At 45.4% G+C, this 24,157-nt stretch overlaps 1 protein-coding gene across 1 annotated transcript; it reads left to right on the plus strand.

Annotated features, from left to right (window-relative positions):
* The first annotated feature begins 291 nt into the window (after positions 1–291).
* Positions 292–22,476, plus strand: LOC114601929 (galanin receptor type 1-like). The gene is made up of 3 exons (XM_028739585.2): positions 292–1,409; positions 14,182–14,247; positions 21,302–22,476. Exons 1-3 carry the CDS (start codon positions 720–722, stop codon positions 21,617–21,619), a joined length of 1,074 nt encoding a protein of 357 aa, XP_028595418.1. The 5' UTR covers positions 292–719; the 3' UTR covers positions 21,620–22,476.
* The last annotated feature ends 1,681 nt before the right edge of the window (positions 22,477–24,157 follow it).

Consider the following 24,157-nt stretch of genomic DNA (forward strand, 5'->3'; position numbering starts at 1 on the left):
GAACTGCATTGCAACGTTCAGAGAAATGCAAATTTCAAAGAACAGCTGTGTTTAGGTTTGCGTATGGCTCTGGAAAATGCAAAAAGCTTCACCTTTAAATTGAATTTCTGCCCCACCCCTAGAACATGTTTTTAACTTGCACTGTAGATTTTGGGAAACTGGGGGAAAGGCAATACTTTTGATTACCCTGGTAGAAACACCCACTATACCAGCACTTCATCTGCTTAGCTGTCAGCCCTCTCCCCTCCCTCTGACTACAAAGCAAAGGGAGGAGGAGCTGGAAAGGGCTCAGTCTGCCACTCTCAGCCTAGGCTCACAACACTTCAGCCGCAGATCTTTGGAAGAGGCTTAAGGCAACAGCCTCTCAAGCGCAGAGGTCTCTTCAGCTCTTTCTCTCTCGCACGCTGTCTCCTCCTGCTGCTGACCTTTGGCTTCCAGTGACAAACAAAGACCAAACCCAGAAGATTCTCGTCCAGCACACCCTTTTGTGGGGCATCACTGACGTTGACCATCACCACACTGGAGAAGGTATCTGAAGAGAGAGCATTCGGGATCCAACAAGTCTCCATCCTGGAGGAGAAGCCTTTGCCCCAGGGTCCAAGAACTCCCAAACCTCCAGACAAAACACACAGACACCCTCTTTTTCCTGGAGGGTCCAAGGAAAGGTAGTTATCTCCCTTAAAAGGGTGGGGGGGCATCCCATCAAGTGACCTGGCTCCATGGAAGAAGCTGTGAGCAATGCTACCGTTTGCAGCCATGACTTTGGGTTCGAACAGGCCAACGCCTCCCTTTCCTGGCCAAGCGTATCTGGAAGTGGCCCAGAGACGGTGATTGTGCCTGTGTTGTTTGGGGTGATCTTCCTCCTGGGCATGGTGGGGAACATGCTGGTCCTGGTGGTGCTTGGCCATCTCCGGCCAGGTGGGCGCCCATCACGCAGTGCCACCAACATCTTCATCCTTAACCTGAGCATTGCAGACTGCTCTTTCCTCGTCTTCTGCGTCCCCTTCCAGGCCACCATCTACTCCCTGCCTGAGTGGGTCTTCGGTGCCTTCTTCTGCAAGTGGGTCCACTACCTGGTCATGACCACCATGCTGGTCAGCATCTTCACCTTGGTGGCCATGTCGGTGGACAGGTACATCGCCGTGGTGCACGCCAAGCGCTCGCTCTGCATCCGCAGCAAGCGCAACGCCACCCTGGGCGTGGGGGTCATCTGGCTCCTGTCTCTGCTCATCGCCATCCCGGTGGCTCAGCACCAGGCCCTCATGAGAGGCCACCGGCAGGCACCCAACAGCTCCTTCTGCTGGGAGCATTGGGCAGACAACCCGGCGGCCAAGCAGGTCTACAAGGTTACCATTCTGGTGGTGGGTTACCTGCTACCTCTGGTGCTCATCACCTGCTGCTATGCCAAGGTGGGTGTCGGGGCAAGAGGGGATGGAGATGGGTGGTTGGCAACAGGTTTCAGAATGCTGCCACAGACTTCTTCTCTGTGGCTTAGTTTAAACCACAACTACTTGATCCCAGAACTTCTTTTGACAGCCTGCGTAAGATCATTAGGTCTAAGACCACGTAAACTGCGCCACTGGCAATCCCAGCGTGTTTGAAGTTAGCTATGTCTCTAGATCTCTTGAAAATCTGAGATTAAGGATTGGGGGGGGCATTGTCTCCATTTTTGCACTTTTTCTCATGGTCATCTTCATACTTTCTCTCCGTCAGCTATGTGCAGGTCTATCCTCCCTTGGACGTCTGGCAGAACACCTCACTGCTTTCTTTCCAGAAACATTCTTCTTCCTGCTCTTGCTCTTTTTCAGCTTTGTTCTCTCTTGCAGACTGCCTTGGCTCCCGTTATTTTCTACATTCATTTTTGCTTCAGCCAAATACAGGCGCTAAGATTTCCCTTTTTCTTCTCCCTTTCCAAGTCCCCTAGGACAGTGATGAGCATCAAATGGATTGTGTTCACGGGTGGACACTTTCTGGGGTTCTTGCAGCAAATGCTAAGTTACGGATGGTGGTCTAAGGAGAAAGGTGGTTCCTTACTGCACCCATGGCCTGAGGGCCAATCCCTAGCCTCTGATGCCTTCAGTGTGGCCCCCAAAGGTGACCCCTTGCCACCAAATCCCTCCCCCAAATTTTGCTGCATGTCTATGTTCATTCTCCCCATGTCGTGTGCAAAGCCCTCCCCATAGAGATTTGGCCATGCTCAGGAACTGGGACCTACACCTTAACTCTAATATTGGTAGGTAACCCTTAACTGGTGCTACTCCTGGGCTACACCAGTCTAGCTACTGGTGCTATTCTAGTGGATCTCTATGGCTGATGAAGCCTTGGATTGCTGGGGGTGGGGGAACAGAGCTGCAGTTAGGGGTGTGAATTGTTGTCCATTTCCTTCTGATGTGCATCTATCAAAAGAAGGTCTTTCTCCTTTTCATGCTCTCTCATTTCCCCATTCATTCAGTGGGATCTCTCTCTGAGTGGACATGTTAGGATTGGTGAAGTAAGGCTGCATGTGCCATGTGCATTACTTAGACAGAGGTTATTCCCTAAGTCGGGGGGACCAAATGTCCAAAGGGTTTCCTGAGAGTAAACCCCACTGATCTCCAAGGGGCTTACTTTCAAGTAGACATAGTTAGGATTCAGGCAAATAGTTTGCCCCACCCTGTAGCTCTTCAGAGGGGATTTATTTTTCTTACTCGTATTCTTATTTTTCTTATTCATATTCCTATTCTTCCACGATTTTTATGACTAGTTTAATTGCATGCTAGACAATTGTCTCATGATGCACGTTGCCTGTACAGCCAATTTGAAAAGGAAACAGGGCAGTATTATTAGCATTATCTACATAAACACTTGCCATTGGAAAAAACAAAACAAAATAACAGATCGGATTGTGGCTTGTTTTGCATGCTTACTCCCAGATTTGGAACTGCAGTTATTGTTGTTGTTGTTGTTGTTGTATGTTTACTCAAAAGTAACTCCCAACCTTGGATGTGATTTGGACAACACAACATCCCTGAAATCCTATGCACAACAGAACAAACGGACCTGCCTCATTGCTTTGAGGGGCTAAAGAGAGCCTTGAGATACTGGGGGTGAAGTTCAGAAAGGTAGTCTTAGTAGGACAGGATCCTGCAGAAGTAAATGCCTTTGAATTTAAAGGGGGTTACTCCTAGGTAAGACAGTTTAGGACAGCAGCCTTATTCCAGTTTGTTTAATCAAATGTTTAAGTCCTAATCTCAGGATGCTTTGGACAGCACAACATGCCTGCAATGTAGCAAATCCTAATCAAAGAACTCCTTCTCAGAGCAGACTGACTGAAATGACTGAACCTATTAACTTGAATGACCTACTACTTTCAGTAGAACTAGACTGAATATCAGGCCTACTCACAAGGAAGTCCTAATGGGGCTTACACTCAGGTAGATGGGTTTAGCGACAGAAATGCACAGTTTTGATATTGTTGTTGTTGTTAAAAATTTATATACTGCCCTATACCCGGGGGTCTCAGGGCGATTCACAGAATAAAATCAAGATATAAAACCACAAAATACATAATAAAAACAAAAACAAAAAAATGTGCCCCAGAAAGCACATTTTAAAAGGGCATAGGATGCCAGCAATTGCCCCCTTGCACTTAAATGAAGTCAATCCAGTCCCGAGGACTAGTAAATTTGTGAAGAGAGGCAATTTCTGCACTCATTTCAGAATTCCCTGCGTGGATTTGGTTTCTTTTGAATAAAGGTCAGTGGAAACTGTGGTGTCTTTAGGATATATGGGTTTTTTTTAACCCATATATACGACCAGAGTATGGGATGGAGAGACTCATGGCATTAATACTCCACAGGTCTTCCTTCCCCATTCAGTTTCCAGGAAAGCCCCAAACTCATCTTTGGGTCCCGCCCAGAGCAAGACGTACTATTTTTCTCTCCAGCTGCTAGCATTAGCCAAAAGTCACACGCAAAATTCTGCCTACTGTTCTTGCACCTCACAAGAGGATGCCACTTCCAAACATTATTTATTTTATTTTAGCATATTTATTACCCAACCTTCACCAAAGGTAACAGAATGAGTTACAAAACAATAAAACACAACAGGCAGCAAACCATTAAAACAACTGCCCACCAATAAAATCATACGCAGAAAATAAACTATCATTTCACCTTCCCAAGACCTGGGCAAAAGAATATACACCTTTTCCTTTTTTATGAAATAGCTGGGTCCAGGTGTACCTCAAGGGGCAGGGAGTTCCAATGTCTGGGAGCCACCTTTAACAATGATTGCAGGAAAGCCTGTGTTGTTTTATGATGAGATAAATGTTGTTTGTTTGCGACTGTTTGTAGTGGAAGGTCTGTGTATTTAAAGCATTTTTAAGAGAGAGTGTGAGAGACCCTCAGAGTGTATTTATCTCTTCCCATAACCCCTGTGCCACATATTCTCTCCAAGGCTTCTCAATTACCACCCTTAGACCATTTGTCCCAGTTAGGGTGTGTGAATATTTCAATTTCTTTCAATTTCTCTCCCTCCCCCCAATCTTAAGTAAAGTTCTTCACATTACCACATCAGTTTGTGGTGTTGGGAGGTTTGTTTTTTTTTTTTTTAAAAAAAGTCCTCGTGAACCAGTTACAAACATTTTAATTGAGTCATCATATGAGTTTTCATTCCATTTGCATATGAATAAGATAGTAGTTCTGAAGCAAGAAGTGTGCTCCCTTTATTTTTAGGTGATGTACAAGTGTGTCATCAGAAGACTGTATCTTATGATACATGATGTATTGTACAAAGTGTGTGTGTGTGTGTGTGTGTGTGTGTGTGTGTGTGTGTACCTACCATCTTGCATGATAATTTAGGGACACCATTTCAGCTGATTCAAAGTTTCTGAATTGATTAAACTTTGCAGTGCTACTTTTTAATGTGTTTTCTTTCTGAGCAAAATTCAGACAGAGATCCTTTGCAGAATATCATTTTCTTCTGCAGGTAATAGTTGGAGCAGTGAAATTGCTCGCATCAAATTCTATCAAGCAATTGGATTACATTAGCACATAGTGTGTCTGTGCAAAGAAAGCCTTTGCAAGGAGAGGAATAGCTATGATCATCCTTGTGTAATTTTTTTGGGACAAGAGCTGGTTACACAAATCGCTACACAGTTTATAAATAAGTTTTGGAAAGACCACAGGGAATATAATATGTATGAAGGTAAAATATATTTATTGTCTCTGGCCCTGGTCCTCTCTGACAATGTCCAGAAGGGAAAGCAGCCCTTGCATTCCCTTCTAGGCCACTATGTTCTCTGAGACAGGTGTGGCTGGAGACATGTATATTAAGGGCAGAGGAAGGTGGAAGCCTTCTGGGTGAGAGAGACAGGAATGGAGTGAGAATAGCTCCCTTCCCACAAGAGTACAGCCCTAAACTTATCTCGCCTCCTTTCCTCATTTCTTTTCTTCCCCTCCAGCTAAGATCTTGGGAACTTCCTCCTTTCCCTTCCTGTGGGACTCAGGGAGTGCCACTATCACAAAATACAGAAGGTCAGGTCTAATGGACTTGATCCCCAATCAAATGTCCTTTTCATGACAGGTATTGAGTCAGATTTGTCTCCCACGGAAGCTGGGACTACCTTGAATAATCCATGTTCCCAGCCCGGGTGATGCTAATGCAGCAAACTAATTGAACTGAAGACAATAAGAGTTGGCTTTCTTTCCCCTTTAATGCACACCTGTGCAGATCTTGTGAAGCATTAGGCTTGAGTCAAATCCAGAATGTACCCACATGCCTACTTGGCTTTATGAACCCCACCCCTATTCCTGAACCACGACAGGTCCTATTCTACATACGTGCTCAGTCATGAGACTAGTTCAACACCTGCCTGCCTTTTCTCTGGTGGTTGTGTGTCCTGCTTTACAGAAGACAGTCCTCTGTTTGAAGTCATCCTCTATTTCATGGGTGGGCAAACTAAGGCCCGGGGGCCAGATCCAGCCCAATCACCTTCTAAATCTGGCCTGCAGACAGTCCAGGAATCAGTGTGTTTTTACATGAGTAGAATGTGTCCTTTTATTTAAAATGCATCTCTGTGTTATTTGTGGGGCATAGGCATTTGTTCATTCCCCCCCCCCAAAAAAAATATAGTCCAGCCCCCCACAAGGTCTGAGGGACAGTGGACCAATCCCCTGCTGAAAAAGTTTGCTGCCCCCTGGTCTATTTCAAGGGTAGGAAGCCTGTTCATTGAATGCAACCTATAGAAACCTAGGAAGCTGCCTTATAGCGAGTCAGACCATTGGTTCACCTTGCTCAGTACTGCCTTCCTTTCAGTTAGTAGCAGTCACCCATCTGCTGGGAAGCTGGAACAGCAGCTATGCTCCCCCTGGCAAGTCACTTCCACTTTCCTGAGTGGCTCCACCTCCTCACTGCAACAAGTCCAAGGGGAGGGCGACTTGTCGTTGTGTGGACTCTCCGTAGATACCCAGTTATGCTGACTCTTGGTGCTGGGCCAGGTGCAAAGATGAGCAAAATGATAAGCAGCAACGTTCAGCAAAGCGAAGAGCACGAGCGGAAAAACTGTGACAAGGAGTTAGGCTGGTGTAGTTGTTAGATCAGGACTTTGGAGACCCATGTTCAAATCCCCATTCAGTTAGGAAGGCAGGTGGCTGGAGCCAATGAATGTATGTTTCCTTCCAAGCAAAAAACTCTGTAGTGTGGCTGATTGGGAGTAGTTTGATTGCCTTCTGCCTCATTGCTTTGTGTGAGTATGCCAGCAAGAGGTATACATGATGGATTTTCTTTTAATTAATTGACTTAAGTAGGTAAAGTCTCCTAGCATTAATGGTTAAGCACATTCATTGCTTGGTTACAGTGCTTGCTGTAACTGCGTTTTCAAAAGGTTAATCTAAATTTTGTTGGTCCACTGCATGAATTCCCCCCCTCTTAATGTCATTCTTTGAAAGAATAAAAATAAAATCTCCAGTGAGTCTAACGTACCTTATCTTGATCCTGGAATGGAGTTAAATAAAAGCAAAACCTTTATGCAGAGATTATTTACCTGAAAGCAAATAATAGACATTTGTTTACAAGCAGCTATGTAAAAAGAAAAAGTCTCTGTCGAGGGGAAGGGCCGTAGCTCAGGGGACGGCATCTGCTTGGTTTGCATGAAGAAGGTCTCAGGTTCAGTCCCTGATATTTCCAGGTAAGGCTGGAAATGTCCTCTCCCTGAAACTCCAGAGAGCTGCTGCCAATCCGTGCAGACAAAGGTGAGGGAACTTTTTCAGCCCAAGGGCCACATTTCCTTCTGGGCAACCTTCCAAGGGCCACATGCCAGTGGTGGGCAGGGCCAGAAACAAAAGTGGGCAGAGCAACGAATGCAAATGCCACCTTTGCACAGTAGCTTAGTTTCTGCACGTTCCCCTCTTTATCTATTTATTATTTACAGATATATTTATATACCACTATATCACAAAAAACATACCATCCTCTATCCAGGGAAGCAAAAGGTCTCATCAGAGTTCAAGGACACATTCCAGCCAGGCAAGAACCCCCAAGGTGCAAAGCAGAGTCAGCGAAGGGGGCAGCCTGGGAAGGTGAGGGGTAGGGGTAGGGGGTATCCTCCGGAGGGTTTGGAGGACCAGATAGAGAGGCTTCTTAGGCCACATTTGGCCCCTGGGAATGAGCTTCCCCATACCTGGTATAGACAATGCTGGTATAGACAATACTGAGCTAGATGGGCCAGTGGTGTGACTCACTGACAGGCACCTTCCTGTGTAATGATCTACTAAGCCTTGGGTAGGCAAGAAGCAGGCTGGGATCTACTGCTAGATCTTTTTGAAACCTGCAGTAAGTAGATCACAAGAAGGAATCCCTGGGCTGAGCATAATGCTCAGAAGTATCTTTGTCCTTCTTCAGCTGTGAGTGTACGTCTGCTGCACTGAGCCAGTGTGGAGGGGAAGTCCATGTGGTGCCCTCTAGATGCATGTTGCTGGACTTTGATTCCAGCTCTCATCATCCCTGACCAATGGTCCTGCTGGCTGGGATTGATAGAAGGCAGAGTCCAACAACATCTGGAGGGCACCATATTGGTTACCTCTGCACTTGGTTCCAGTTGGTGGCTGTCAGAGATCCCGTACAAAAGCTAAGTAGACGACACAAGCTGGGTGCCCGCCCACCACTGTACTTAGCAACACACACCTGCTGAGACTGGCTGTGCCTCTTATTTAAAGATCATAGATGAGAAGCAAGAGCTCTCTAATATAAAGATATAAATAGAAGCCAGTACACAACATTATTTGAATATCCAAGGAGACAGAACCATTCCTGTTTTTACAAGACATGCTTTACCCATCTGCATATCCACTTTGTTCCATTTATATACCTGCACCTGACATGTAAGAACCCAAGAAGCTGGATCAGACGAGAGACTTAACTGGTCCAGCATCCTCTTTCCCACAGGGGCTTTGCCTGATACCTGGGCAAAGCCTGCAAGGAGAACATTGGGGCAATGGGCTTATCCTCTCGTTGTTCCCTGGCAACTGGCAAATCAGGGCCAGACTGGAATCTCATGTTAATTACATGAATGCAATTAAGTCATGTGGATTTTGTTATGTAAACAGCTGCTCCGGGGGAGCCTGAACAACCTCAACACCACTGGGAAGGCAATGTGAATACTTTCTCTCCTTGCTATGGTCAGACAATGATCAATCACCTTTCCAAAGCATTTTTGTGCATTCCACATTAGCGTCAGTGGAAGATTCAACTGAAATCCAGAGAGCTGCTTCAGAAAGGCTGCTGTTTTCATAACAATAAGAATGCATGTTATTTACATTCACGCAATGAGCATTATGCCTAGTCTCATCCACAAAGGAATATTGCTTCCAAACGTGAAGGTAGCATATAGCCATCCCAGCTAGTAGCCATGGATAGAGAAGGGGGAGAAATTCAATCCAGAACACATTCAAAGCATAATCTGTCAAATAAACACTATCTGACACAATATATGAAACAAAATATAGTCACCCTCGAATGGAGTCGAATGGCTGAGTCCAATTGTTGAGTTGAATGGTTGCCACCGAAATATGTCAGTCACAATTTTAGTCCATCACACTCCCCTAGTAAACTCAACTCAAAAGACCACTTTTCCCCAGACAAAGACAACAGGCATATAAAAGTTATGACGCTGGAAGATGAGCCCCTCAGGTCGGAAGGCGTCCAACATGCTACTGGGGAAGAGCGGAGGGCAAGTACAAGTAGATCCAGAGCTGATGAAGTGGCTGGGCCAAAGCCGAAAGGACGCTCAGTTGCGGATATGCCTGGAAGCGAAAGGAAAGTCCAATGCTGTAAAGAAAAATATTGCATAGGAACCTGGAATGTAAGAACCATGAACCTGGGTAAGTTGGAGGTGGTCAAAAATGAGATGGCAAGAATAAATATTGACATCCTGGGCATCAGTGAACTAAAATGGACGGGAATGGGCGAATTCAGTTCGGATGACCATCACATCTACTACTGTGGGCAAGAAACCCGTAAAAGAAATGGAGTGGCCCTCATAGTCAACAAAAGAGTGGCGAAAGCTGTACTGGGATGCAATCTCAAAAATGATAGAATGATCTCGATACGAATCCAAGGCAGACCTTTTAACATCACAGTAATCCAAGTTTATGCCCCAACTACTGGTGCTGAAGAAACTGAAATTGACCAATTCTATGAAGACTTACAACACCTTATAGAAGTGACACCAAAGAAGGATGTTCTTCTCATTATAGGGGACTGGAATGCTAAAGTAGGGAATCAAGAGATAAAAGGAACAACTGGCAAGTTTGGCCTTGGAGATCAAAACGAAGCAGGGCAAAGGCTAATAGAGTTCTGTCAAGAGAACAAGCTGGTCATCACAAACACGCTTTTCCAACAACACAAGAGACGACTCTACACATGGACATCACCAGATGGGCAGCATCGAAATCAGATTGATTATATTCTCTGCAGCCAAAGATGGAGAAGCTCTATACAGTCAGCAAAAACAAGACCTGGAGCTGACTGTGGCTCAGATCATCAGCTTCTTATAGCAAAATTCAAGCTTAAACTGAAGAAAGTAGGAAAAACCACTGGGCCGGTAAGATACAATCTAAGTCAAATCCCTTATGAATACACAGTGGAAGTGACGAACAGGTTTAAGGATTTAGATTTGGTGGACAGAGTGCCTGAAGAACTATGGATGGAGGCTCGTAACATTGTACAGGAGGCAGCAACGAAAACCATCCCAATGAAAAGGAAATGCAAGAAAGCAAAGTGGCTGTCCAACGAGGCCTTACAAATAGCGGAGGAGAGAAGGCAAGCAAAATGCGAGGGAGATAGTGAAAGATACAGGAAATTGAATGCAGATTTCCAAAGAACAGCAAGGAGAGACAAGAAGGCCTTCTTAAACGAGCAATGCAAACAAATAGAGGAAAACAACAGAATGGGAAGAACCAGAGATCTGTTCAAGAAAATTGGAGATATGAAAGGAACATTTCGTACAAAGATTACCATAATAAAAGACAAAAGTGGAAAGGATCTAACAGAAGCAGAAGACATCAAGAAGAGGTGGCAAGAATACACAGAGGAACTATACCAGAAAGAAATGGATGCCTCGTACACCCCAGGCAGTGTGGTTGCTGACCTTGAGCCAGACATCCTGGAAAGTGAAGTCAAATGGGCCTTAGAAAGCACTGCAAATAACAAGGCCAGTGGAAGTGATGGTATTCCAGCTGAACTATTTAAAATTTTAAAAGATGATGCTGTTAAGGTGCTACACTCAATATGCCAGCAAATATGGAAAACTCAGCAGTGGCCAGAAGATTGGAGAAGATCAGTCTACATCCCAATCCCAAAGAAGGGCAGTGCCAAAGAATGCTCCAACTACCGCACAATTGCACTCATTTCACACGCTAGCAAGGTTATGCTTAAAATTCTACAAGGAAGGCTCAAGCAGTATGTGGATCGAGAACTCCCAGAAGTGCAAGCTGGATTTAGAAGAGGCAGAGGAACCAGAGACCAAATTGCAAACATGCGCTGGATTATGGAGAAAGCTAGAGAGTTCCAGAAAGACATCTACTTCTGCTTCATTGACTATGCAAAAGCCTTTGACTGTGTCGACCACAGCAAACTATGGCAAGTTCTTAAAGAAATGGGAGTGCCTGATCACCTCATCTGTCTCCTGAGAAATCTCTATGTGGGACAAGAAGCTACAGTTAGAACTGGATATGGAACAACTGATTGGTTCAAAATTGGGAAAGGAGTACGACAAGGCTGTATTTTGTCTCCCTGCTTATTTAATTTATATGCAGAATACATCATGCGAAAGGCTGGGCTGGATGAATCCCAAGCTGGAATTAAGATTGCCGGAAGAAATATCAACAACCTCAGATATGCAGATGACACAACCTTGATGGCAGAAAGTGAGGAAGAATTAAAGAACCTTTTAATGAGGGTGAAAGAGGAGAGCGCAAAATATGGTCTGAAGCTCAATATCAAAAAAACGAAGATCATGGCCACTGGTCCCATCACCTCCTGGCAAATAGAAGGGGAAGAAATGGAGGCAGTGAGAGATTTTACTTTCTTGGGCTCCATGATCACTGCAGATGGTGACAGCAGCCACGAAATTAAAAGACGCCTGCTTCTTGGGAGAAGGGCAATGACAGGCCTAGACAGCATCTTGAGAAGTAGAGATGTCACCTTGCCAACAAAGGTCCGTATAGTTAAAGCCATGGTTTTCCCAGTAGTGATGTATGGAAGTGAGAGCTGGACCATCAAGAAGGCTGATCGCCGAAGAATTGATGCTTTTGAATTATGGTGCTGGAGAAGACTCTTGAGAGTCCCATGGACGGCAAGAAGATTAAATGCATCCATTCTTAAGGAAATCAGACCTGAGTGCTCACTGGAAGGACAGATCGTGAAGCTGAGGCTCCAGTACTTTGGCCACCTCATGAGAAGAGAAGACTCCCTGGAGAAGACACTGATGCTGGGAAAGATGGAGGGCACAAGGAGAAGGGGGCGACAGAGGACGAGATGGTTGGATAGTGTTTTCGAGGTTACCAGCATGAGTTTGACCAAACTGCGGGAGGTAGTGGAGGACAGAGGTGCCTGGCGTGCTCTGGTCCATGGGGTCACGAAGAGTCGGACACGACTAAACGACTAAACAACAACAACAATAACAAGGTCAGATCTCACTTCAGTTATCCATGCACTTGTCACTCCCAGACTGGACTACTACCATGGCCATCTGTTAAGTTTGGCTTATAGGGTGGGGAGTGCTGGGGGATGTAATAACCTGACCCACCAACCAGATCCAACTGCCCACCCCGGGATTGCATCAATGCCATGAGAAACGCAAATAGCAGAGAGCTTCCAAAATGAACCCCAAAGCAGAAAACAATGTGTCTTAAGATGCTGAAAACATGGGTTTTGTTTTCCAAACAGCCCAACGTATTTCAGCCAATTATTGTTTAAAAGCTGTCTTCAGGGGCTATAGCAACAGAGCCAATACATCATGTGAATCATTTCTACTCAACATTTAAAAACAAACTAAATTGATTATGTACAAATTGCATATAAGCCTAGATAAACGAATCAATGTGGGAGAGGGACAGATCTGATTCTGGCAGGGGCCATGGCTGGGAGCAAAGGGTTGAACCCTGTGCTTCCTGCACACTCCATAGTCTGGCCCTTCCGCAGGGCCACCGGTTTGGTTCTGAAAATCAGCTATGCAGCGACCAACCATGTGACCCAGGCCACACTGAGTTTGACCCTCACTTTTTGACCTTCACCCTTCTGTAGCAAAAGCAGCTTCATTCATGCTGAAGAGGGAGATAGCAGCAATCTTGTGGAGACCTCGAGTTTCATAGAAGTACAAAATTTATTTTTGGCTGGCAATGGGAGGGAGACTAAGGTAGGAAGGACGGATGGGCACAGGTGACTGCTGGGAAATGTTGGATTACATGTGTAAAAATGGAGGTGGGACAGAATGGTGTGCTCTGGGAAAGGGCATTGTTAGCTGGGTTGGAGGCCCAATTTGGTTCAAGACCCAATTTGGCAATTCTGATCGGGTCCCAATTTGGACTGGATCTTTCCATGCCTGATCCAACCTGAGCCCTGAACCAAATCAGGGGCCTTTCATAGCCATGAGGAGCCTTTTATAGAGATATTTCATACGGTTGGACAAAGAGGAGGGCGGGGGAAGGAGATGGTGCTGGCAGAGAGTCTTTGCTTGCATGATCTCCTTCCCCCTCCCCCTCCCTTGACCACATGTTTAATATCTTCCCTCCACCCTCCACAAAACACACTTTTGACAGCTCTGGGTTGCTCCAGGTGGACCAATCCCTTTCCAAGACTGGCTTTCAGTGTGGCTACCCCTGTTTTGTGGAACAACAAACCTGTGGAGATATGACAGGCACTCTCTTTTTTTGTCCTTATGGAAACAATTGAAAACATTTTTGTTTCACCTAACTTTTCTAGCTAGGTGAAAAGGGCTCTACCTTATGCATTATTTTCAACCTATCTTTAGCTGGTTTTTCGGTACTGTTTTCAAAACTATTTTTTAGCTGTTTCGTGGTATGAGTAAATTAATACCACCACATTCTGGCCAGGCAAAGTCACCTGAGGAGAGCACAGGGTTGGTGCGAGGTGACCTAGTGAGAGTCCCAGGAGATGACAAGAAATGGCCAGAAGGCTGCACTTGCCCCCCACCCTGACCTAGGGTACCCCACACCCCTGATGCAGTAGAATAAGAAACATCTATTGTGCAGTAGAATAAGAAACATCTATTGTGCAATAAGGGACGCGGGTGGCGCTGTGGGTAAAACCTCAGCGCCTAGGACTTGCCGATCGCATGGTCGGCGGTTCGAATCCCCGCGGCAGGGTGCGCTCCTGTCGTTCGGTCCCAGCGCCTGCCAACCTAGCAGTTCGAAAGCACCCCCGGGTGCATGTAGATAAATAGGGACTGCTTATCAGTGGGAAGGTAAACGGCGTTCCGTGTGCTGCGCTGGCTCGCCAGATGCAGCTTGTCACGCTGGCCACGTGACCCGGAAGTGTCTGCGGACAGCGCTGGCTCCCGGCCTATAGAGTGAGATGAGCACACAACCCTAGAGTCTGGCAAGACTGGCCCGTACGGGCAGGGGTACCTTTACCTTTACCTTTATTGTGCAATAAATCAAGTTTCTTCCTTTCTTTCCTTAGGTTATACGCCATCTTCAAAAGAAGGTGAAGAATATTTCCAAGAAGTCAGAGAGATCCAAAAGAAAGGTAAATTAAAAGAAAACAACATCCAATTACCAGGGAACATTAGCAAGCAAAATATTGCCTGCCCCAGCACTAAAGTATAACTGATCACAGAGCCCTGTAAAATTATTCTATCATGCTCCATCAGAAGCATATACTTTTGCAGTGCTGTCAGCCAGATCACTATTTAGATGCGTGACTACGGCTTGTGGTTTTGGTCTGTTTCCTTCCCAATTATGTATGTGATTGATTCTGATTCTGATGTGATTAATAAATTGTAGCAGACGCTTGTCTCTTCACCCAGGTGACCTTTGGAAGCTGTACAAATGTAAAACTCCAGAGACATTGATCTTGTTCTGTCAAAATGACGTCTAAAGATGGAATACGTTTAAGTTCACAAGCGGGGGAGCAGACCTCCCACCCATCTCAAATGAGTGGCCTGAAGAGGCAGGAAAAGGTGCAGAGCAGGAGTGGGCACCTGTCACAAGATTTGGTTGGGATCCTAATTCAGCATGTCGGAAAGCACCTTGCTTTGGTCTGAAGTATTTTGGAGACTCCCTAATTTGGCTTGGGGTCTGAATCTTAGAATTGTAGAGCTGGAAGGGACCACGAGGGTCATCTAGTCCAACCCATTGCAAGGCAGGAATATTTTGCCCAACAAGGGATTTGAACTCACAACCATGAGATTAAGAGTCTCATGCTCCACCAACTGAGCTACCCAGCAGAAACCACTTTGGACAAAATGAAGCTTCATTCACTATGATGGGGAATTAAAAAATGGCTATTGTCTTGTCATTTGCAGGAATAGTAGTATCTGTTCTCCAGAGTAGATAAAAACCTGCCAAATTATAGGCAAAATATATCCTTGTGGTTTGGTGATAAGTTATCTTTAAAGTCTGATTATCTTTTCTATTTCTTTATACCATAACTGTACAGTGGTACCTCGGGTTACATATGCTTCAGGTTACAGACTCTGCTAACCCAGAAATAGTACCTCGGGTTAAGAACTTTGCTTCAGGATGAGAACAGAAATCGTGCTCTGGCCGCGCAGCGGCAGCGGGAGGCCCCATTAGCTAAAGTGGTGCTTCAGGTTAAGAACAGTTTCAGGTTAAGAACAAACCTCCGGAACGAATTAAGTTCTTAACCCAAGGTACCACTGTACTATGGTATAGATACTGATATCAGTTCCTTGCCTTTCTGACACCATTTCCCATGCAACACCTCTCAGCCTCCTAGCTCTCACCCAGGACTCCACCCATCCACCCTGGCTCTCACTCAGACCCCAAAGAAATTCACAGATCAATGCCAAAAACTCATGCAGTGGTACCTCGGGTTAAGAATTTAATTCGTTCTGGAGGTTTGTTCTTAACCTGAAACTGTTCTTAACCTGAAGCACCACTTTAGCTAATGGGGCCTCCCGCTGCTGACACGTGATTTCTATTCTCATCCTGAAGCAAAGTTCTTAACCTGAGGTACTATTTCTGGGTTAGCGGAGTCTGTAACCTGAAGTGTCTGTAACCTGAGGTACCACTGTAATAAGAAGAGTTCCTGCAAGATGCTGGCACCACCTATATCTCTAGGCTTACTTTTATGGGCAGGTGTCAAGGTTGACAGAGCTTGCTCAGGCTGCTTCCAGCTGTGTCCCACACACCTAGTTCCAGGCTACAGCAGATTTGCTTTGATTGGAATTTCTTAGGGGGTCTAAAGGATGGCAAATAGGATAACCCACCACACACAGTTCTTTCTCTAGCCTCTGCACATTTCTCCTCTTCTAGCAGGGAAGGAAACATGCGTATTTTTTTAAAAAAAATGTTGAATTCTTCAGGTGCTGTAGACCTTTCTGAAGGGATGAAAAACTTCAGAATAATAAGATTAAGGAGGAGGAAGCTAACAGGCAGCACTACCCCCTGGGTGTAAGAAAACAGTTAGTGACAAGCAGATTGTGGGCAGGCCATGGGTGTAGGATTTTTGTTGGGGGGGGGCAGGACTTTGTTAGGGGGGGCAGAACTGACATGATTGATCAATTAGTTAAGTATTTCTATTGTTTTACTTGATCTGGGGGGGGGCAGCTGCCCCCCCCCTGACTACACCCATGGGGCAGACAGCATGGCAGGGCAATGCCCCATTCACCCCCGTAGGCCGGCCTCCACTGAATACAGCAGAAGGATGGAGCCGTCTTGTACTTTGCCACATACATAGAACTTACACATCATTCTCCATTCGTCGCAGACGCTGTGTTCTTTCAATGCTTGGCTTTAAACATTCAAACAGCTTTCAAGGAGGAAAAATGAGGGGATTAACTTGTGTATCAAGGGGGAGAGAATAAATCCTGGAAGTGAGCCATATTGCCTGTGCTGCTCTTCTGTTTCCAGGATCATAACTCAGACCGTATAGTCCCATATAGCGTCCTCTTTCAAGCCAGAATAGCCAGTGACTCTTCTCTCCTTTGGAAGAGGAACTGTGCAGGGCTGCCTACAGACATTAGACCGGGGTTTCCCAAAATTGGGTCTCCCACTGGTTTTGAATACAACACCCATCATCCCTAGCTATCAGGACCAGTGGTCAGGGATGATGGGAACAGTAGTCCCAAAACAGCTGGCAACCCAAATTTGGGAAACTCTGCATTAGTTCACAAGAATAACCTACTGGATCAGGCCATTTAGGTCAGCATCATGTTCTCACAGTGGCCGAACCCTTTGCTTATGGGAAGCCAACAAACAGAACACAAGCATAATAGCAATTCCCAGCAACTGCTGTTCAGAGGCATACTGCCCCCAACAGTGGAGGGAGAACATAACATAGCCATTGTGGTGGCTAGCAGCTAATGGTGGGCGCTGACATTGGTGCTGTGGTCTTGGGGCAACAATAGATAGCTACAGTCCTCCATTTTAAATTTCCCAAAATGCTCCTGGAGAAATGCCCTTGGTGCCTTAGGGGTCAAATTAATACAAGGACCTTGAACCTGGCTTGGTAGCAAATGGGCAGCCAATGCAGATGCAGATGCTTTAACAATGATGTCCCATGTTGTTGTGCTCCCATCAGTAGTCCGGCTGCTGCATTCTGCTCCAGCTGGGGCTTCTGAACCAGGCCCTAGGGCAGCCCCACATACAGCATATTACAGTAATCCAGCCTTGAGGTTACCAACACATGGACTACAATGTGCACGTGTACATAATGCATATATTGCTGGCAATAACAGACACAAAGGCATTATATTAGGGGAAATTGCTTTCAAAAATGTGTATGTTAGGAGAAATGCACACTAAAATGCTGATACATTTTTGTGAGGACTTTTAAAAAATTGCAACCTACGCTGAAATGAAAATGAGAAGCTTGGAGAAATGGAAACTGGCAGATTCATCCATCCTTGTGAGTCACATGTCCTCCCAGAGTATCCCCATTGCCATCTGCAAAATGTTGAGGGGAGGTTGGATGGCAGCTTTTGCCAGAGGGCAGCTATTTAGCATCTGCTTCCCATCTGCAACAAGTGGGAACAACAAACTTTCTTGCAGCGCTCTTAGAGGGGTGACTCAAAATGATGAATGTGAACTGTGATCCCATTCCTATGAGCAGCATATGATTCTTATACTTTGGCCTGGCTGGTGGCACTTTTAAACAAGAGTGGTTGGTCTTTGCAATGCAGTTCTTCCTCTGCAGCTCTTACATTTTTGGGCTACTACAAGACTGGCAGAAGTTGAATTAATTGGTTTGGATTGAATCTAAAAATCATTTCCCCATTTGAAGCATCTTCTGCTGAGATATTCTTTCTTGCTCTACCTTCCTCTGTCCATTAGCTCTCTAGTGATATTACATTCCATAATATGATTACAGACTTTGCCACCTATTATTCTGGTATAGATGAGGTGGGGAGGGGGGAAGGAGAGAGAGAGAGAGAGTGAGGGAGGGAGGGAGGGAGGGAGAGAGAGAAAGCACATTCAGCACAGATATTTGAGTTTTGGTCTCAGTTTTGTGGCAGATTGCTCCATAACATTTTGTAAGTATGTTTACACTCCTCTTTGTAGAGAATGAGCGCCGCCTCTTCCATTGCCAACCCTGCCCAATAGCAAAGGGTGCTTTCTCCTATTCTCTCTCTCTCTCTGCTTGCTGCCACCTGTGCATGTGTGGACAGGGATGGGTGAATCAGTCAATTTCAGTGTCTCTCAGTTTCTCCTTTTTCTTCTTTTTTGCAATTCATCTTTATCGGTTTTTCCTTTTTCCAGTCTTAAGTTCAGTTCTTCCCATTTCCACATGGGAGAGATCGCTGTTTTATTCAGGTCTTACTAGCAGGCTTCCCATAGGCAATTGGTTGCCTCTTACTGTGAGAGCAGATGTTGGACTCAATGGGTCTTTGCCAAATCCAGCAGGGCCCTTCCTGGGCTCTTATGAGCAGCTGCAGGTTCTCTAACAGAGAGTGCCCTTTCTTCACGTGTGCTTCACCTTCCCTGCCTCCACTCCACAAGCTGCTTCGTAATTATTTTCCAGAATTACCAAAATGTGCTGTCGAACATCTACGCAGCTCCAAATGGCTGTGTTCTCTGAGCCGAACACAGGTAACCAAAGCAACATGATTAGGACGCATTTCCAACAGCACTTTAGCCCATGTGAGGTTTGCACTTTTGCAGTGATGTTTGAATGATGACTCAAATTGAGATTACACTCAGGCACACGACAGAAGCCAGTGCTAAAAGGGCAATGCAGACTATACCAGGATGTTGAGCAGGGCTGTCAAAACTCCATAGGGGTCAGTGGATGAAATTTTACACCCAGCTAATGTCCACAGGACCATGCATAAGGTTTATTGTTTTTAACCAAAAAGTCAATCCCACCTTCATTTACCACCGTCATCCCTCCCAGGGACTACACCTCAATTCTCTGTAATTGACACATCCTGTAAAATCCAAATCAGGGCCTGCTAACGGTGGAGTGGAAGTGCAGGCCATCATCACCATCACACAAAAACACATACACACCCAGGGCCACAAACCCCTAAAGGAAGCATGAAATAATAGCCAATCTGTTAGGATCAGAGTGACTGCAATTCTTTGCCTGATTACCTGCAAGTGAGCTTCACTGAACTCAATGAGGCTTTATTTATGACGGCATTGGCTAAGAACATAAGTGCATCAGGCATCTTTTCCCCCTGACTTCTCCAGGCAGGGCTTGGAGACCCCCATGTGAAATCCAGGAGAGTTGCTTCCAGTCAGTGCAGGCAGTACTGAGCCAGATGGATCAGTCGGTCTGTGTTGGTATATATATGGCAACTTCCTGTGTTTCCAACCCAGCACCCTGTTCTCGCAGTGACCAACCAGGGAGCTCGTAAGAAGGACCTGTGCACAACAGCCCTTTCCCCACGTGTGAATCCCAGTAACAGGCGTTCAGAAGCATACTGCCTATTGCCTCTGACCATGGCTAGTAGCCGCAGATAGCCTTTATAAAATAAAAACAGCCCTGCAAAATCAGACCAAAGGCCCATCTAGTTCATTATTCCACATGCAGGCAGGATGTGACTACAACTGGAGACATCTGGTATTTATAGATAGACAGGTTGAGCAGGTAGGAAAACAAGTGTGCAGGCTGTATGAATCCCAAAGCAGCAGCATTCCAGCACTCCAATAATTCCCTTGCCAGCCAGAAACTTCTTGGCAGTCATCTCCCGCCAGCCTAATTCAATCACATGTTTACAGCTATGTTTTGCTAATGGGAAATAAAGTTTTAGAGCCAAGCCCTGGATGTTTATCTTCTGCCCATGCATGAGCCCCCGCAGGTATATGTACAAAGGGAATGACTTGCCTGTGGTGGTGTCACAGCTCTGTGCCTGCAGTGCTGTGTTCTTAGACCTCTGGCTATTAGCAAACACTATTTCCCTCCACCCCACACTGAATCCAAAGGGAAAACAAAGACACTTCTTTCTTTTGGGCACGAAGCTAATTGAGAAAGAAGCTAATTAATGTTAGACTGTTCAAAACAGCTAAGAGGATTAGCCCCCCCCCCAATTGACCAGGTTCAGCAGTTAATTGTAGCTATTTTCCATTTAATGTGCTCCAGATGGTGATAAGGCTATCCAGATTGATGATTATTCTAGCATCTTCTGACCATTTCTCAGTACCGCCTCTTTATAACGTTCTCTTTTGTAATTGGTTATAAGTGGAGGTTGTCTTTGTTTTGTACAAATGGTTTGTTAAATGCCTCTTGCAAATTTACTGTGTGCTATTTCTGCTACTGTCTCTCTGTGTTATAAGTAGGACGGGGAGAGTGGAACAGAATTTTGAGAGGCAGGCTCTAGAAATAAAAAAAATATGACAGAAGTGTAAAAAACTATCCAACCTAGGCTGCTGTGCAACTGAACACAAATTAAACATGTATGGAGCAACATTAACATGTTGTACCTGCCTTCCCCGCCTCCATTCCTTCCAGATGTTTTGGACTACAACTCCTATCATCCTTGACCACTAGCCATGCTGGCTGAGGCTGACGGTAGGTAAAGGGACCCCTGACCATTAGGTCCAGTCGTGACCGACTCTGGGGTTGTGGCGCTCATCTCGCTTTATTGGCTGAGGGAGCCGATGTACAGCTTCCGGGTCATGTGGCCAGCATGACTAAGCTGCTTCTGGCGAACTAGAGCAGCGCACAGAAACGCCGTTTACCTTCCTGCCGGAGCGATACCTATTTATCTACTTGCACTTTGACGTGCTTTCGAACTGCTAGGTGGGCAGGAGCTGGGACCAAACAACGGGAGCTCACTCTGTCGCAGGGATTCAAACCGCCGACCTTCCGATCGGCAAGCCCTAGGCTCGGTGGTTTACAACACAGCGCCACCCGCGTCCCTCAGGGCTGACGGTAGTTGCAGCCAAAAACATCTGGAGGGCACTAGCCTGGAGAAGGCTGATTTGCATCCCCCAAAGTCAGCCAAATCTGTTTTAGTTGGTAGCAATAATTTATAATAGCCAGACCACATTCTGTGTTGTTGTTGTTGTTGTTATAATTACACACCCTTCACTCTAAGGTCCCAGGGCAGGCTATACAACTAACAAAACACACTATTAAAATTTTAAAACCTTTGTTTGCTTTTGTCTTCTAGACAGCTCAAACAGTGCTGCTGGTGGTTGCTGTCTTTCTAATCTCCTGGCTCCCGCACCACATCATCACTATGTGGGCTGAGTTTGGGAAGTTCCCCCTGAACGATATCTCCTTCACCTTTCGCATCATCGCACACTGCTTAGCCTATGGGAACTCTTGCATCAACCCCATCATCTACGCTTTCCTGTCGGAGAATTTCCGCACAGCCTGCCGGCAAGTCTTCACATGCAAGGGCCTCCTTCAGCCGCCCCCTGCGGAGAAGATGGTGAGGATCCGCATGGAGAACTTCTCCACTTCTCACTCGACAACCAACGTGTGACATGGGGCGGGGTGGAAGAGCTATCAGCAAAGGAAGAAACAAGAGAAATGCAGCAGTGTCCAGAAATTCCTTGCACAGGCACAGATTCATCTCAAAAGGGGTGGGGGAAGCAGACCCATTCTGGATGTTCCCTCTGTGACGTTAATGGTACTCACAGGAGCTGTCCATTCCTCATCACCACCATCGCTCATAATTGTGGCTTCAGAGCGACAGCTTTCTGAGATGTTTCCAATGTTTTATGGAGGTGTGGCACCTAAAGCTGCTACAAGTTGAGATTTAACTTTTGTTTACAGCTGAAAGTAAGGGAGCCACTTAAACCCAGCCCCAAAAGAGGATGCTGATGTGCATTTGTATAGGAACAAATTTAGAATCACTGTAAATTCAACAGAAGTACAATATGGGGAAGATACTGGCCAAGTGACTGGTGGGCCTGCTCAGTCCAGATGCTCACTCTTGACAGGTAACTTCAAACCCTCCCAGTCTATCTTTATTTTTAAACTGGACTTGGACCGCAAAACCCTTCAAAGTAAGGGCTGTTCTTTGTGGAGCAGGACACATATCTGCTTTCACTATGTATGAAGTGTAGTAATGTCTTATGGAAAGATATGTCCATGTGTGAAGTAAGTCTATTTAGCAGTGACGGATAATAAAGGTAAGAGGATGGTGAAGGAAGACACATTGGAAGGCAATTGTTGCTATGGATCCATAGTGCTAAAGCTCACTTTTATCTCCACCACCTCATTTGTGAAAGGCTTCCTTGATTATATCATGGTCAGATGTTGCATTGCACATACCAAGACATTTTGAATTTTTGGCCCAAGATAATTTTGCCCTTTTGATACAGAATGTACACTGGCATAGTCCAGTGTTTCCCAACCTTGGGCCTCCAGCTGTTTTTGGACTACAACTCCCATCATCCCTCGCTAGCAAGACCAGTGGTCAGGGATGATGGGAATTGTAGTTCAAAAACAGCTGGAGGCCCAAGGTTGGGAAACACTGGCATAGTCACTCTTCTTTGCATAATTTATTTAAAAAACTGATCTGTATTATTTATTCTGGTTTGGGTATTAATAGGAAGGAGCCAGTTAGGGCACTGATGCCTCCCTCTCAACCGCTGAAAATTATTTCAGCTACTTTTCTGGGTTCTGATGTTTCAGCATGCCCTGCCTAAATATTGCTAAGTATATCTTCATAGCCATAAGGCCTAGAAACTTGTTTCTCCATCTCTAATTAAACAAACAAACACTTTGATTTGCAGGAAGCAGAAATCTGCTTCTAATACATTTTGCTTCCAATGCCATCCTCTGTGCTTATTCCATATCCTGCATAAAAGGTTGCCCAGGCATAGCCCAGATGGCCCAATTCATATGTCTAAGTGGCACATTTATCATTTGAAACACAATGTGCATAGCTTCATTTGTGAAAAGTGTTGATGTGACACCAGCTCCCTGCACAGTTCTGACAACATGAACAAGTCTATCACAAACCTCTGCTTTTGTGATGGTGTTGCTCAAATCCAAGAACTATGTTCAGAGCCCCCTGAAGGGTAAAAATTAAATAGATCAATCTCTACAATCAGAAAGAGAGTTTGATCTGATTCCACCTTGCCATGAAGACCTGTGTCCACATAGCTGTGTCTCCAAAAAGTAACCATGCTGTGTGTAATATTCCTGCCCGATCACTGAGGTCTTTGAGAGATTTTCTAGTGGTACTCCCATGGTTCAGATGAATGGCTTGTAGTTGCCAGGAGCCATGCATTCAGTACTGTAGACCCAGTTTCATGGAACTTCCTTTCAGTTGAGGTCAAGCAGGCCTGCTGAACTTCCGGCACCTACTGAAGACTTTTTTTAGTTCAGCTGGAATTATGATTTTACAGTCTTAATTGATTTTTGTCATTATTGTGCTGGTTTACTTGAAAGGATAGAATGATAGAATTTGAAGGGACCCCATGGATCATCTAGTCCAACCCCCTGCAATGCAGGAATATGCATCCATACAGGGATCAAACCCGTCACCTTGGTATTATCAGCACCATGCTCTAACCAACTGAGCTTGTACACAGCTTAGAGACTATAGTAATCATGATATAAAATGGCAGGTGCAGGTGCACACCAGATCCGGCTAAGATCCGGTAGGGCATGGGAGAGACAACAGAGGGGGAGAGGCAACAAGAATAATCAGAAAATAGAATGGTAGAGGCAGAGGCAACGCATCATGAATGTTAAGAAAATGTCATTAGACACATGTATGCTTTGTGCTGAGCTTCACTATGGTTTCCATAAGGCACCAATCTCTCTTTCTGTTCAGAGACACTGCCTGCAAACTGTGTGACTGAGTATGTATATATTTTTATTTCATTCTGCGAACCGCCCTGACACCTGCGGGTATAGGGCAGTATATTAAATAAATAAATAAATAAATGTTCATGTAGAAAACCACACCTGTTACTGTGCATTATCTGAATACATCAGACTAACCACCAGGCTGTGTGTTTTTTCCTACACTGTGTTGCTGTCGTAAAAATGAGAAACACCATCG

This window comes from Podarcis muralis, chromosome 7 (genome assembly GCF_964188315.1).
Source record: "Podarcis muralis chromosome 7, rPodMur119.hap1.1, whole genome shotgun sequence".
In the NCBI taxonomy this organism is placed as follows: domain Eukaryota; kingdom Metazoa; phylum Chordata; class Lepidosauria; order Squamata; family Lacertidae; genus Podarcis; species Podarcis muralis.